General features: G+C 40.5%; 1 protein-coding gene across 8 annotated transcripts in view; it reads left to right on the top strand.

Annotated features, from left to right (window-relative positions):
• Positions 1 to 3771, top strand: part of LOC103972914 (uncharacterized) — an 81161-nt gene extending 77390 nt beyond the window's left edge. For 7 of the 8 annotated variants that reach the window (XM_065183364.1, XM_065183363.1, XM_065183366.1 and 4 more), the window contains one exon: positions 3001 to 3771. In XM_065183364.1, coding sequence (XP_065039436.1) covers positions 3001 to 3626 — 626 coding nt within the window. In that variant the 3' untranslated portion in view covers positions 3627 to 3771. The remainder of the gene's footprint in view (positions 1 to 3000) is intronic. The other variant, XR_010513482.1, reaches the window with a different exon arrangement.
• Positions 3772 to 17517: the final 13746 nt, after the last annotated feature.

A 17517-nucleotide genomic window follows, 5' to 3' on the forward strand; every position in this document is an offset into this window, starting at 1 on the left:
AAGCTGTGACACTACCTCTTCGCCACTACGATGTTGTAGCGGTGTTGCCTCTTCGTTGCTTTACCGCTATAGTGACTCTACCTCTTTGCTGATTCGCCATTGTGATGCTGCAATGGCGTTGCCTCTTCGTCACTTCGCCACTGTGATGCTATAGCAGCACTACCTCTTCGTCGCTTTGCCATTGTGTTGCGATAGCGGCACGACCTCTTCGTCGCTGTGATGCTATTGCTTCCCTTCGACGCTGCCGTTGCCCAGGTACTGCTGCGCTTCTCCTTTTCTTTCTTCCTTCTTCCTTTCTCCTTCCTCTTTAACCTCTTTTTCTTGCTTAAACATCGGTATGGATCAACATACCATGTGTCGGTACACCGGTACGAAGTAACATGTGTTGTGCTGCTGGTCAGTCGGCACACCGACTCGGACCGGCAATTCAAACCTTGATTTATTTATTAAAACAATTAATGAAAAAATATATAGAGAAAATGAAAGACTTACAATAGGTTTTTATTGCTTTAAAGGAAGCCTATGATAAAGTTTCTAGTGATTTATTATAGTGGGGTTTAGAAAAGAAAGGTGTATCTACTGATATATTGATGTTACAAAAGATATTTATGATAATGTAACCATTAGTCTTAGAAGTCTGTCTAGTGAGTTTTTTGTTAGTATAAGACTACATCAAGGATCTACATGAGTCCCTACATTTTCACACTGATAATAGATGAACTTACTAGTACAAACCTCCTTATTTGACATTATTTATGTCTTACTTGATGAGAGTCTAATTGGAATTAATTTTAAATTTAAGTTGTGGACATAATGCTTAGAAATTAAAGGTCTTAGATCAAGATTGAAACATAATATATGAGATGTAATTTTAGTAATACTATGGGAATAGACAAGAGGATATCGTCAAGTTGGATGGTAAAATGTTCTATTAAGTAAAAGATTTAGGTATCTTATATCAATTGTTCAATAAGATAAAGAGATTCATGAAAATATTATTTATAAAGTAAAAATATGATAATTAAAAAGGTGAGGGGCAATAGGAGTCCTTTGTGATGTTTAAGTACCTTTGAGATTGAATTAATAATTTTATAAGAGAACAATGCTTTATGGATCTGAGATTTAGGCAATTAAGAATAACATATACAAAAAGTATATTGAAGTGGATGCATGGAGTTATTAGGAAAGATAGCAAATGACATATTTTTATTTGTGAACAATTAGGTATCGTCTCAGTAGAAGATAAAATTAGGAAGAATCTTTTAAGATTTACATGTGCTTAGGAGACTTATAGATGTGACAATTAGAAGAGATAAAATGATTACAAATAGGATGAGGACAGAGGAAGACCTAAAAATTTTTAATAGAAACTATAATTAAATATTTAAATACCTTTATCTATATATCTGACTTTCAGTGATTTCAATAGGCGCTCGGGCGAGGCGAGGCGAGGTGAGGCTCGAGCGCCTCGCTTCATTTCTAGGCGGCGCACTTTAAAGAGGTGCCACCTGGGCGCTTGCTCGAGCCCAGGCGTCGAGCACCCGGGTTAAACCAAGCGACCGAACCAGCGTTTTAGGTCTGGTTCGATCTCCGATGCTTTAGTTGGTTCAATCGAACCAACTAAAGAACTGATATCAACCTTCCTCTCACGACTTCCCAACCCTAACCATGTTCGCCGCTGCTCGTTGCTACCGCTACCGCTGCCACTATCGCCGCTCCTGCTGCTCCCGTTGCCATTGTTGCCACTGCCGCTGTCGCTGCTTGCTGCTATCGCTGCCACTATTGTCGCTCGTCGCTCCGACTTCCGCTGTCGCTGCTCGCCACTACCGTTGTCGTTGCAACTGTCGCCGCTCGTCGCTCCCGCTCTCGCTACCACTGCTCGCTGCTACTGCTGTCGCTTGTCGCTCCCACTGCCGCTTCTTGTTGCTACCGCTGCCGCTACCACTGTTGCCGCTTGCCTCACCCGCTCCTGCTCTCGCTATCGTTGCTCGCCGCTACCTCTTCTCACATCAACTCAATAGTATACTATTAACAGTATATAAACATTATACTGTTAACAATATTTTTTTATTTATTAGATTAATAATATATTATTTTGATTTTAATACTGCTATTTTTTATTTATTTGAAATTATTGTTATTGTTTTGAATTTTAAGATTTTTTGTTAATGTGATATTGTGATTTTGTAAGTTTTTTTAATTTAATATCATATTTTTATTTAAATAATTATATTTATTAATTATATTATATGTTTTTATATTTTAGCGTCTCGCTTCGCTTGGGCGAGCGCCTAGCGCCTCAAGCGTTTTTGGACCTTAGCGCCTAGTGCTTTTTAAATAACTTATGACTTTTACATAACCTATTGGCAGCAAAGATCGATATAATTGACTCGACCCTAAATAGTTGGGACACCAATACTAATCATGTGTACCAGTCCAACCAGATCACTAAAATGGGTCTGGCACTCGAAATGGCAATCCTTGCTTTATGGTTTTGTTGTTGTTGTTGTTGAACGACAGTTTGAACTTCATGTGAATCCATTATGATGAAATCTGATTATACACAAACAAGATAAGTCCTTTTCATGTGAATTGAATTTGGCCTCACAAATAAGCACATGAATTAAAGTTGGAAGTTGAGGAAGGAACATGTGATTGTGACTTTGTTTACTGAGTTATTTTACCAGGGATTGAAAAATGGCTTCAAAGAGCCAGGTTGGTGGTTTATCGCCACTTTTCACTTGGATTTCTGAGACTTTCTTAGCAGCTTGGTTCCTTAAGCAAATTGAAGGTCCATTTTTTTGGTTATTACGTCGAGCATTCTGGTATCTTTATATGAAATCATTCGAGAAAAATGTATTTTAGGCATAATTTATCTTTCTTGATTTCTTTTTTGTTTTCTTTTCTTGCTCAGTTGTCTCTTTTTATGATTATTTGGTTCAACCTATTGATGAGCAGATACTGACATCATTCTTTTATTACCCTCTCTTTGAGTTCCAGCTCAGCGAACAATGCAGCAGTTACTTCAGTCATCCCAAACTCAGTGTTTCCAGAGATCTGTGTCACCGTCAACCTCTGTCCCTACTGCACTGTCTACTGTACTGCCTGCTGTAGCCCCAACCTCACTTGTGTCGGTCAGGCTTCGAGCCTCATCCATTTCTTCTGGACAGATAGCCCGCCTGATCACTCCAGTCTACTCAAGTAATTCAGTTAGACCTCACTTCAGCCCGATGCTTCCATCCCTGGCAAACCTTCAAATTGGAAGTGAAACCCGTGCGCCTGCTCCACATCTGCATCGATTCAGAACTAACACATCCATGCCCTCTCAGAATCTAGTTTGTACAAATGGGATAACCAGTCAGCAGCACTATCTTGTGAATGTAGGTTCAGCTACCATGGAACAAGTTGCATCTGTCCCTACGAGCAGAAGGTCATCTGTTTCAAATACTCTATCTGTTTGTCGGGGTTCCTCCCCATCTGATGTTGAGTTTCATGTGGATACTGAGGACTCCGGACGAGCTAACCAGCCTAACTCGTCCCAGTTAGCTGACTTTACACCAAAATTCGATAGTTGGTCCTCAACTAATCGTACTTCAACAACTTGCGGATTGTCTCAGTCACGTTGATGTTGTCAGGTTGCCTTTTAACTCAGATGTAGTCTGTCTATCAGATGATGACTGATCTTTATAAGTTCCCAGTCATCTGTCCTCATATTTTTATACCATCTGTCGATAACAGTTAATAACCTTGGAAAAGTTCGTCCTTCCAATCCAGTATAGAGCCAGAAGGAAAGACACTAGGCAAGTCAAGGAGGGGTCAGGTCTGGTAAATTTTACCCCTCTACTTGTATATCTATTCTATTCCATCCTAGAATTAGATAGCTGAACCAATTTGTTGTCATGGCCCCATTCTGATCTGTGAATAAGCAGGCCAAATTTTAACCAGGATGCAGTTAGCAACTGAATGGCAATAGTCAAATAATTGCAGGTATCTAAACATTAACTTGGGTCATCAACTTCCATCATAGAATCTTTTTGTGAGCTCAGATAAATATGGTACGTGGTATCTTGCGTGGCTTCCCTATAACTTCGATCAGTAAGAATGCTGTGCATGATTGCTATATGTGACCCAGATTTCTGTAAAGCTGTACCACGGAGGTAGTTGATTGTGAAACGTGTTCATGAGCATTTTGAGGGGGTTAATGCCATCCGGTGCCTTGACAAGTGAGAGCTTTCAATTTAAGCTGCTAACCAGAAATTTAGGATGAATTTGAGTGGATTATAATAACAGTTTTCTCAATTATTTGTTGCCTGAAGATTGGAGGGACATAGAATGCGTCATTAATTCTCATTATGAGTGTTTAGATTATGGTCATCCTTCAGAATAAATTTCCTCATCCTGAAACTTCATTCTGAACTTTCCCACAGGAATCGCTTCAATATAATTTAATAAATATATAAAAAATACTTTAAATTATTTGCTTATGTTAATTATTTTTATTATAATACTGTTTTTCGTTTATTTTGAATATAATCATGAAATTCATAAAACAAATGTGGTCTTGTTTCGATCTTGAATTGCATAAATCCAATATGTCTATCTTATATGATATGAAAAATATTGCTAATTTGATGCATCCAACGATGAGAATGTATGTATATGTGAGATGGGGAGGGGAGCACCATCCCATTTCGCATCGAATACCTTATCGAGCTCTTCGCTCGAGGATCATATCTTCTCTCCCATTAGGAATATCTTCTACAGCTCCTCCCTCGCCAACTTGTAAAGTGGGTAGGGCCTGCACTTCTCGATCCCACTCAGGATTGTCACCTTCTCGCTATTTACACCTTCAATACGCCTTTAGTTCCTCTGGTAATATTCTGGAAGATGGAGTTGTTGGCATCATTCTTGTCATTGTTTTCGAATGCGTGTGTGATGATGACGACAAGCTGTAGCTTTTGCATCAACAAACAGGTAGGTGATTGTTAGGTTATGTGTTCCTATTTAATTAAGATATATTATAGATCTAATTGAATTCTGATTATGATTATTGATCAATTGAAAGAAAGTTTAATTATGATAGAATTCTTTAAAAAGATAATTTTGATGGAAGAGACTCTTAATTATTTATTCTAGATCATTTACTCTCGTTTATAAATAGATAGACATGAGTTCCTAAAGACTCAAAATATAACATTATATTACAATATACATTGAGAAATTACAAATATTTTCTCATCTCCTCGTAATTCTTATCCATCACTTATAGTGGTCCTGTGAAGGATATGAAAAGAGAAGAATGCGAGTTTAGTTTTCCTTACAGATTGGTATCAGTGTGTCTTTCGGAGCCGACGATGGTGTACTTGCATATTAGATAAATGTTTTCTGTATAGCATCAAAGGTAATATAATCCTAATCTTGATATATCGTTATTTGATTTCGATTTTAGCATTAAAGTTTTTTCGCATAGTAGAAATATGATTATAGCTTTTATGCTTACAATTAGTATTTAAGCGATGTTTTGAAATCAAATACCTTATATTAAAATATGTTAGATCTATTTATTAAAACCTTTCAAAAAGGTATTATTTGGTTTTGATTATATGTTGCTTGAATGATTTGACAATATTATCGATCTGTTTTCCTATCTTGTCCATCTTATTTGATCTCTATATCTATTCCTCCATGCATCTCACCTATTTGCGGACATTGTAATAGGTGGAACCACAACATGCTACTCATATTTGTTCAACAGGTTGCCTTTGATAGCTTGTTATTAAGAGAAGCACTATTGAGGATGATAGCCATAGGCAACATATGTGAAAATCAATCGATTCCATGAGAACATCCACTCACCATGACATCCATGGGTGGTGGGCAGGCGATGGACAACCATTGCACTATCGGTGAGGACCTACATGTGAGGGCACAATGTAATGCAACAACGGCTACCAGAGAAGTGTTTAGAGTTTTATTTTTTATTAAATAAAAGGATATTTTTACCTTTTAAAAATTAAATAATTCTAATATGCCCTTAAATCATTTTTTAAGTTTTACCCTTTAGAAATAAAAAAAATTCCAATATGTGTCCTTAGTTGATTCTTGCTAGTTTTGCCATTTGAAAATTAATTATTTTTTACTTATGTCTATAATTACAAAATTGCTATTATACCTTCATAAAACTTATTATTTTTGGCTGATATCCTTTGTTTATAATTTTACCATTTTGATTTGGCAATATTATTTCAATAACTATAATTAGGTAATAATATATTATGTCATAAAACTTGATGAATATTTTTATCAAAATTAAATGAAAAATAAAATTTAACTACTTATGTTATTTATAAAATTTAATTATTGTTTTAGATATTTATATGGTTATTAAATACATAAGCATGAAAGGAAATTATGAAATGATATTTATTTTTCATATAAAAAGCATGGTTTATATTTGTCATGATTATAGCTATCATATGAGTTTTTTTTTATGATGATTAATGCTCAATGATCATTATGGTTATTATTTTATTATTAATTAAACTATTTTTGTATAAACTAGATAAAAAATATAGTGAATATTATTTGTAACTTATATCCCTAAGTTTTATTTGATTAGTAACTATCAAAGTGGCATAGGATGATATATTAAGATATGAATTATAATAAATATTTTAAATTATATTTTATATTATTATATTGGTCTTGTAGTCATGACTTAGACCAATAACTTTTAAAATAAAATTAATGATATAGTTCTAAATGATATTAAAAAATAATATTAATAATAGTATATATATTAGGAGACTTAGATAATCTTGTTGAATCTCGAATTTTGATGATAAAATCAATTGATGAGTTTATGATCTAATATATTATTTGAGAAAAGTGATGCTGTCTAACTTCGATCACGAAAAGAAAAAATAATTAAAGTAGAAGAATTAGATGTTGGGCCGGAGTTAGAGATCGGGAATCGGGCTGGAAGAATCAGATATTGCGCCAAGATCAGATGTTGTAGGAGTCAACATATCGATCGATCGAGCGATATATCGAAGGCTTGGACAATGTGCTAAATGTTTGCCAGGAGTTTGGATAAACCAATGACATGATGGACAACATAGATTTTTTTGTCTTGTAATTATTTAGGTCTTAATTATCATAGTTAGGATGAAAATTGAGTTAGTTTTGGGAGGAACCCTACTAACTCAATTAGGGGCCCATTGGGCCTGATCTAGGGCTGAGTTGGACTCTATGGGAGGCCAATTTAGTGACCCAGAGTTAGGTCTGATGGAACCACTTATGAGTTGGAAAAGTATAAAATATACTTTTTTTGGAAGACCCGATAATGGTACCATTGTTGTCAAGTGGTGGTACTACTCAAACATAGTCTCCTAGACTATGTTAGTTTGGGCGGTAGTACCTCCTAGATTAGGCGATAGTACCACCCAGTGTCAGTCTAGTAGATAGTAGTATCGCCTAGACCAGGCGGTAGTACCGCTAGTTGTCAAGGGTGTAGGTGGTGGTACTACCTAGTAATGATGGTGGTACCACTAATACCTTAAAAACCTAGGATGAGAGTTTTTTTGGCTCCATTTTTAAAACCATTTGGGGTCTATAAATACCCCATTCTTTCCTGCTTGTAGAAGCATGTCATGGACAAACTTCGAAACAGGATGTTTGATGTAATGCTTATGTATGTCCGTGTCTTTCGGTATGTTCATGCTTTGTACAGCATGTAGAGGGATGACTGAAGGCTTAATAGTCCCATTTTAGTTAGGTTGGTGGTCGTTTTAGGCTTGTATATAAAGGTTGTGTCATGTGGACACGTGTGAGAGATTTTCGATCTGTAGTGGACCATTTTATCCTTTGTTGTGCAACTGTTCAGAGCTTGTACAGTCTATTTGTAATTTACATTGTCTATAAAGTGTTTTCGGAGATGTTTGCTTGTGGATTCCGAGTGAGGCGTTTTCTCTATCCCGTTCTCTCTTTCGTGGGTCCTAAGGGACCATGGGAGGCTTCGGGGAGGCTGACCTTTGCGAACGGACACGCAAGGGTGCTGCACGACTTAGGCAAAACCAGCTAAGGCCGTGACAGATAGTATCAAAGCGGGACAAGCACTCATAGAAACACTTAGCATGCAAATGTGGGGGACTTAGCGGGGCTGCATTGAGGGCAGTCAGCACACGCGCGACCATTTGGGGGAAAACGGGCATGGAGATGTAAGGAAAAGAGTCACTCAGTAGAGCAGGCATCTGAGATTGACATTCAAAGGAATGGCCAACCCTTCGCACAAGAGGCACCACGAGAATAGACAAGCTTGGAAGAATGCGGAGCGCACAAAGGTTGGGATGGCTGAGTTTGAGCTACAGCTCAACGTTGACAACTATACTTGATGGTGCTCAAGGCAAGCGAGGTGCTCGGTAAAGGATGAGACCATCCAAGGTGAAATGAGTTTCTCAGCGACTGAAAGAGTTGTGCAAAGCTCACAGAGGTGAGGGGAATTGCTAACTCAAAGAATTCGGTACTCATGCATGTGCTTGTATGCGGACGATAGAATGTTCGCGGCCATCCCAAGGCGACCGAAACTCGGCGCCATGGAGCATTGAAACTTTCTCTTCGGTATGTGAAGGATACATCCGTAGGAGGCTGAAGTGTGCAACGAGTTCAGCATATTGCTAGGCCTTGAGTGGTGTAGTGGGGGCTGTATTGACGTGGAGTCGCAATCTAACAAGTGTGTTTGCAGGAGGCAGAATAATGCACAGTTTGTTCAGCAGATCGGAGTAGTCCAAGGGGATGATTGTCAGGATCGGAGCGGCACTAAGAGGGGGGGGTGAATTAGTGCAGCGGATTAAAACTTCGGTTTTAGAAAATCTTTCGTACGATAAAAATAATGTTTCGTATGAAATCATCTTAATTGCGTTGAAAGCGTACGTAATAAGATGAGGGCAGTGAACTTAGCAAAGTAAAGGTTTGCAGAAAGATAAATGCAATGAAATGCAAACCAGAGATCACGCCGATTTTAGAGTGGTTCGGTCAAATGACCTACTCCACTTGCGAGGCCCCTCTTCGATGAGGCTCCCACCTTCCACTAGCAAATCTCTTGAAATGGAAGGGTAAATACCCCTCTTACAACCTTTTACAAGCAGTTCAACCTCTTACAAATTTTCAATAAGAAAGAAGGAGGAGAACTCTCTAGCAAATTGAAAACAAGACTTGCTAAGACTTTCTAAGACTTTTCTCTCAATCAAAATGCTTCTCAAAAGTTGTATTCTCAGCTGAGACTTGAGGGGTATTTATAGGCCTCAAGAGGATTCAAATTTGGGCTCCAAAAATTTAAATTCTCTTATGTTCCCGATGCTGGCGGTGCCACCGCCTGTCAGTGGCGGTGCCACCGCCTGCTACTATCAGACGTTGACAGTGCTGGGCGGTGCCACCGCCCAGCTCAAGCGGTGCTACTGCCCAACTCTCGGGCACTGGGCGGTGCCACCGCCTAGCCCAGGCGGAGCTACCGCCTACAGTGTTTTCAGCCCAACTACAGTGTTTTCAGCCCACTAGTTGGGCTTCAATCTTGGCCCAAACTAATCCGAACTCGAGCCCTATTGGCCCCTACTTGGGTTATAGGATTAATACCTAATCCTAACCCTAATTAACATGCTAACTACGAATTTAAAGATATTTTATAAGCTATTACAAAATCCAAAAGTCAAGACTTCTTCCGGCGAGCTTCCGACGAACTTTCGGCGGTCTTCCGATAAACTCTCGGAAACCATTCTACGGACTCTCGGCAAGCTCTTAAACTTCACGATTTGATCTTGGAGAGTTCCAATGAGCTTCTTCGGCAAGCTACGATCTCTCTCGGCGAGTTTCGGCAGCGTTCCCGACGAACCTTCGGACTTCCGTCAAACTCTTGAACTCCCAACGAATCCTTCGCGCTTGACTCCGCACTTTGTTTCGCTTTATGTCTTCATCGTTATCGTAGTTAATCCTGCACACACAATCCAAAACTCTACTCCGATCTAGACAATTGTTACAACGCGAATCGACATTCCGTTGCCCGGCACGTCATTGGTTGGCACTTCGTCCGATTCCTCAGCGCATCATCCTCTCTTGTGGCTTGTTGCCCAATCGGTGGTTGACCTCCGCAACCCCGATATCCTTGGCGCAGTTCCGCTCTCCTTGGCTCGATGCCCAACGTCCGAAGCCTTCTGCCGTCCAATATCCTAACGTGATCTCCTCCAGCGCAACGTCAATTCCTCCTGCGTCAACTGTCTAATCCTGATCGAGTAGACCTGCATCACTCAAAATGCAGTTAAACATCTAAACACAATCAATTAGTTTCATCATCAAAATCTGAGATTCAACAATGGTGGTCTCCGAAACGAAGAGAGATGTTGCTCCAATGAGACAGTTATCCAGGAGGGATAAGTCCCGGCTCTCTAGAGGGAGAATCATATGGGACGGACCTCACAAGTTGAGGAGGAGTATCTCAATAAACAACAACTCCACGAAGCTCAATGGATTGAGCAAGTGGCGAGGAGTCGTCGCATGATCTCGCTCGAGAGAATGCATTGGTAGATGCATTATGAGATCAAGGGGGGGAGCGACCCAAAGCAACACAAATGAAGACACACTTGGAGACGATATGGAGATCGAACTCAAGGGAGGGCTGACTCGTGGAATGGTGGGCGTGAGGGCCACCATCAACTCAATGCAAAATCGAGGAGCGGAGCAACTTGGGTGTAACTTGGCGAAGTTGTTGGGAAATCTTGGGGGCGACATCACATGCGTAGCAGAAGAACAAAAAAACAAAATCCCTGATTCCCAAAGAAATGTTCGTCGTCGTGCGAAGATTGGTGCGCAAAATCCACGAAACTTAAAACAGCGTATAAAGTAGATTGTGTTACCTAGGGAGATCGTATATCCCTGTTTCCTTGTAGATCCTTAGGAGATGGTGAAGGAGGTCAAGCATCCTTCTCTCTAGCGGTGATCCACACAACAGGGCTGCGACGATGCTCCTCAAAACTCTAGGCCTGCTCTGAGGTAGAGAGGGGGAAGAGAATAGGAGAGGCAAGCAAAGGCTCTAGCCTGTGAGGCTCTGAATCCCTCCTATTTATAGAGGCCCCCTATCAAACCCTAATGAGTCCTCCCCTAGTGGGTATTAGATCTGCATCCAATAAGACAAGGGCTCCATCGGATATCTCATATCCGAACCTCTACTCATCGCAATGCCTACCATATGTGTGTGACCCTGTAGGCCCAATATCGAGCTGACCGTGAGTCATACTTGTCAGAACTCCTTCTAACTCAGTGAATTATTATCTTTGTAATAATTAACTCGACTCATCGACTACGGACGTACTGGGCCACTACGCCATAGTCCTCAGACGATACAGGGGAATCCAATCCATTGGACCTTTCTGTCCTCAATTACCATGTACATATAGTCCCTCATCCATCTAATATCCCAGAGACCGTATATCGAGCATGGTGTTGTCAGACCCATACGGTTTCTACTCGAGTCTCGCTCTAATCGGATTCTCCCAAAGAACTCTTTCTCTCTCAACCCGAATGACCCTGGCCAGGGATTTGTTTGAGCATGAACACATGGGATATTCCTCTCATGACGCCGAGAGTGGATGATCCTCTATCGACACTCAATAGCCCTCGTAAGGTCGACTACGACTCCCAATGACCAGCTATACTAGATCTGGGATAGCCAAACCTATAAGTCTGGTATCAAAGAGTGGAGCACTCATACAAGACATCCTTGGTGTCTCAAGTCTAAGGACCAGATACACCATTAGGACTACGGAATCACTGTCTGACAATAAGGCATCATCAACCATCCAATATTCTGTAAGCAGATCAATCAATGAACTCATTCTCCAATGAGCACCTGTACTGTATCCCTAGTGTCCCTATACGAGCAGCTGTGAGACCAGCTGCATCCATCATATGGACGGGTATACAGCACATCAGTCTATCCGATTAACACAATGTCCCTCTTGAGTAACCTGTGATCAGGATTATTTAGGATCTATGTTTAAAGGTGAATCGATCTCATTATCGTGATCTCATCACGATCTGATTCCCATTGCACAAATCCGAGGACATCACAATATATATAAGCACATATGCAATAGTTTTAAAGTGATATACGCCAAAAATGTAATAAGTAAAAAGATTATGTATCAAGTCACACGTGCCATCACTCACGTGATTGGCTTGTTGGGCACCTATGACTAGCAATCTCCCACTTGACCTAAAGTCAATCACCTATATGTCTGATCCCCATCAGACCCCTGTGACGCTCAAAGACAATCTGAGACAACGGCTTTGTTAGTGGATCTGCAATGTTATCTTCGGATGGAACTCTTTCCACTGCTACATCTCCTCGGGTTACGATCTCTCTGATAAGTTGGAACCTCCTCAGAACACTTTTGATGTGACCCGGGTTTCCTTATTTGAGTAATCGCCCCATTGTTGTCGCAATATAAGGAGATCGGCTCCTCGCTACCCGGCACGACTCTTAAATCTGTAATGAACTTCTTCACCCAGACTCCCTCCTTTGCTGCATCTGATGCAGCAATGTACTCCGCCTCTGTGGTCGAGTCAACAGTGGTATCTTTCTTGGAATTCTTCCAGCACACTGCTCCTCCATTCAAGGTGTACACATACCCTGAATTCAACTTGCTATCATCGACATCAGACTGAAAACTTGAGTTAGTGTAGCCTTCAACCTTAAGGCTATTACCTCCATATATACTAGTAAAAGATCCTTAGTCCTTCTCAAGTACTTAAGGATACACTTTACTGCTTTCTAGTGCTTCAAGCCTGGATCCACCTGATACCTGCTCGTGACACTCAGAGCATGCGTTATATCAGGCCTAGTACATAGCATGGCATACATGATAGACCCTATTGCTGAGGCATAAGGTATCATATCCATATTCACCCTTTCTTCTGGAGTCTTTGGGGACATACTCGTAGAAAGTGATATCCCATGTCTCATCGGTATAAGACCTCTCTTGAGGTTTCCATGTCAAACCTTTTGACAATGGTTTCTATGTACCTGGACTGGAACAAGCCAAGCATCCTTTTGGATCTATCTCTATAGATTCGAATCCCCAAGATATAGGATGCTTCCCCTAAGTCCTTCATGGAGAAGTGTCTAGATGACCAAGCCTTTACTGTGGATAGCATTCCTACGTCATTCCCAATGATCAGGATGTCATCCACATATAACACCAAAAAGGTAATAGCACTCCTACTTACCTTCCTGTACACACAAGGCTCATCTTCATTCTTATCGAAGTCATAAGATCTGATTGCCTCATCAAATCTTATGTTCCAACTTCGGGAAGCTTGCTTTAGTCTATAAATGGATCTAAGCAATCTACACACCTTATCTGGGCAGTTTGGACATGAATTCCTCATGTTGCATCATATACACCTCCTCCTCGATGTTCCCATTGAGGAATGCGGTTTTCACATCCATATGCCAGATCTCATAATCATAGTGTGCTACAATAGCCAATAGAATTCTGATGGATTTTAACATTGCTACGAGTGAGAAGGTTTTGTCGTAGTCAACACCTTGCCTTTGACAATACCCCGTAGCCACTAGCCTTGCTTTATAGGTCTCTACCTTTCCATCTACTCCGATCTTTTTCTTAAAGATCCACTTGCAACCGATAGGTACAATACCTTCGGGCGTATCAACTAGGTTCCAAACCTTGTTGGAGTACATAGAATCCATCTCAGAATTCATGGCTTCTTGCCACTTCCCGGAGTCTATACTCATAATAGTCATCTCGTAGGTCTGAGGATCAATATCCTCAACATCCTCTCCTCTAATATATGCCACATATCTCTCAGGAGGATGGGATACTCTATCAGACCTATGTAAAGTTGAAATTTGTGTATTAGGTACCTGAACAGACTCGGGTTGTAGAGTAGTGCTTGAGTTTGGTTCTCTAACCTCGCTCAACTCTATCATGCTCCCATTATCTCCACCAAGAATGTGTTCCTTCTCAAGGAACACTGCTCTCTTAGGTACAAAGACCTTTTAGTCTTCGAGATGATAGAAATAATACCCATAAGTTTCCTTGGGGTATACCACAAATTTTGCATCGCTCTATCCTTGATTCTAACTTATCGGGGTTGTATCTTTTAACGTGGGCAGGGTAGCCCCAAATCTTAACAACCTTAAGATCATGCTTCTTCCCTTTCCATATCTCATATGGTGTAGACACTACCAACTTAGTTGGAACTCTGTTCATAAGGTAAGCTGCGGTCTCTATGGTATATCCCTAGAATAAGATGTGTAGGTTAGCGAAACTCATCATAGACCGTACCATATCTAATAGCATACAATTCCTCCTTCTAGAGACACTATTGAGTTGAGGTGTATAAGGAGGTGTCCATTGGGATAATATCCCATGGTCCTTGAGGAACTGAGTAAACTCTATACTAAAGTACTCACCTCCTCGATCTGATCGAAGAGTTTTGATACTCTTTCCAGTCTGGTTCTCCACCTCATTCTTATACTCTTTGAATTTCTCAAAAACCTCAGACTTGTACTTCATTAAGTACACACATCCATACCTTGAGAAATCATCAGTAAAGGTAATGAAATAGGAGTAACCACCATTGGCATGAGTTGACATGGGTCCACATACATCACTATGTATGAGTTCCAACAGCTCAGTGGCTCTCTCTCCAATTCCACTAAATGGAGAGTTGGTCAGTTTTCCATGAAGGCAAGGCTCGCAAGTTGCATATGACACATAGTCGAATGGATCTAGATATCCATCATTTAGCAACTTTTGAATCCTTCTTTCATGGATGTGACCTAGCCTATAATGCCACGGTTATGCACTGTTCATCTCATCTCGTTTCCTCTTGGACACATTTACACTCATGATATGTGGAGTAGTGTCTAGTATAAATAAACTTTTATGCAATATTCCTCTTGCCAATCTCCCCTCGGCTTTGCTAGAATTTACAATAAATTATAGATGTTATAAGCAATACTGGTATCCAATACCAATGCACTATCACAAAAATCTGACAATTGGAGATTGATCATGAATGTACCTGAAGCTTCTCCAAGCTTCTATTTCGCCCTCTCTATAAGGTACTCTTTTGAGTTCCTCTTCCAGTGCCCATCTTTGCCATAGTGGAAGCATGAGTTGACATGAGTTGACATGGGTCCACATACATCACTATGTATGAGTTCCAACAGCTCAGTGGCTCTCTCTCCAGTTCCACTAAATGGAGAGTTGGTCAGTTTTCCACGAAGGCAAGGCTCGCAAGTTGCATATGACACATAGTCGAATGGATCTAGATATCCATCATTTAGCAACTTTTGAATCCTTCTTTCATGGATGTGACCTAGCCTATAATGCCACGGTTATGCACTGTTCATCTCATCTCGTTTCCTCTTGGACACATTTACACTCATGATATGTGGAGTAGTGTCTAGTATAAATAAACCTTTATGCAATATTCCTCTTGCCAATCTCCCCTCGGCTTTGCTAGAATTTACAATAAATTATAGATGTTATAAGCAATACTGGTATCCAATACCAATGCACTATCACAAAAATCTGACAATTGGAGATTGATCATGAATGTACCTGAAGCTTCTCCAAGCTTCTATTTTGCCCTCTCTATAAGGTACTCTTTTGAGTTCCTCTTCCAGTGCCCATCTTTGCCATAGTGGAAGCATAAGTTGACATGAGTTGACATGGGTCCACATACATCACTATGTATGAGTTCCAACAGCTCAGTGGCTCTCTCTCCAGTTCCACTAAATGGAGAGTTGGTCAGTTTTCCACGAAGGCAAGGCTCGCAAGTTGCATATGACACATAGTCGAATGGATCTAGATATCCATCATTTAGCAACTTTTGAACCATTCTTTCATGGATGTGACCTAGCCTATAATGCCACGGTTATGCACTGTTCATCTCCTCTCGTTTCCTCTTGGACACATTTACACTCATGATATGTGGAGTAGTGTCTAGTATAAATAAACCTTTATACAATATTCCTCTTACCAATCTCCCCTCGGCTTTGCTAGAATTTACAATAAATTGTAGATATGATAAGCAATACTGGTATCCAATACCAATGCACTATCACAAAAATCTGACAATTGGAGATTGATCATGAATGTACCTGAAGCTTCTCCAAGCTTCTATTTCGCCCTCTCTATAAGGTACTTTTTGGAGTTCCTCTTCCAGTGCCCATCTTTGCCATAGTGGAAGCACTGGCCTTTGTCCTTTGCTGGGTTTTTCTTAGCAACCTTTACTTTACCTAGTTTGCCCTTGCCCTTTTCCTTCTTAAGGGACCTTTCTACTTTCCTTTTCTTTTTGGTCTCACCAGTGTAGAGAACTAGCTTCTCTTTCTTAATAGTACTCTCTGCCTCCCTCAACATATTGAGGAGCTCTAGGAGAGTCACCTCAAGCTTGTTCATATTAAAATTCATTATGAACTGTAAAAAGGAATATGGTAGGGACTGAAGCACAATGTCCACACACAAATTATCCTTTAGGACCATTCCTAGACCTGTGAGTTTTTCTATCCACTCAATCATCGTTAGGACATGGTTCTGAACCGGTGTCCCCTTAGTCATCCAAGTGCGGAAGAGGCTCTTGGATATCTCATATCGCTGAGTCCTTCCCTATTCCTCAAACAATTTACGGACATGTAGGAGAATGGATCTGGCATCTATATTTTCATGTTGTCTTTGTAACTCAGGAGTCATAGAGCCCAACATATAGCACTGAGCAAGAGTGGAGTCATCAATGTACTTCACGTAGCGAGCGATCTCATCCTCGCTTGCCCCTTCTTCGGGCGTAGGCATCACTGTATCAAGGATATACACGATTTTCTCCGCTGTGAGAACAATTCTCAAGTTACGGAGCCAATCCGGATAATTTGGACCAGTGAGGCAGTTGACATCAAGTATGCCACGTAAGGGATTTGAAAGCAACATTTTCCAAAAAATAAAGATGCAGCAAAAATGAATAACATACAGATTTTACAAAAAATAAACTATCAAGATATGGACTTCTATCTTAATATGCTCCCGCTATTTTACTGATGAGTCACGCGACACCCTTAGCACGTGAAACAGAAGTCTCAGGCAGACTTCTAGTGGGGATCAGGATCCAATCAGTGTCTTAGTGTAACCTCGAGGGACTCGACCAATCACACTAAGCCTAAAAGGTAGACAACTCTTACCGATCACAACTCCTTGTGATTCCCGTCCTGTTCGGCCTCCGAATCACCATGGTCTCGAGGGACTCGACCAACCATGATGCTCGGTTAAGTCAACACCTTCATTACAAGATGAGTCTGATTTGATGATATACCCTCGAGGGACTCGACCAAGCATACCACGCCCTCAGGTCACCGATGACATCTCTATGTCGTAAGCAAGATAGTGAATTGCATATAGGTGAGTCTCGAGGGACTCGACCAACTCAACCTACACCGGGAATTGGTTC

The sequence above is a fragment of the Musa acuminata genome, chromosome BXJ1-5 (assembly GCF_036884655.1).
Source record: "Musa acuminata AAA Group cultivar baxijiao chromosome BXJ1-5, Cavendish_Baxijiao_AAA, whole genome shotgun sequence".
In the NCBI taxonomy this organism is placed as follows: domain Eukaryota; kingdom Viridiplantae; phylum Streptophyta; class Magnoliopsida; order Zingiberales; family Musaceae; genus Musa; species Musa acuminata.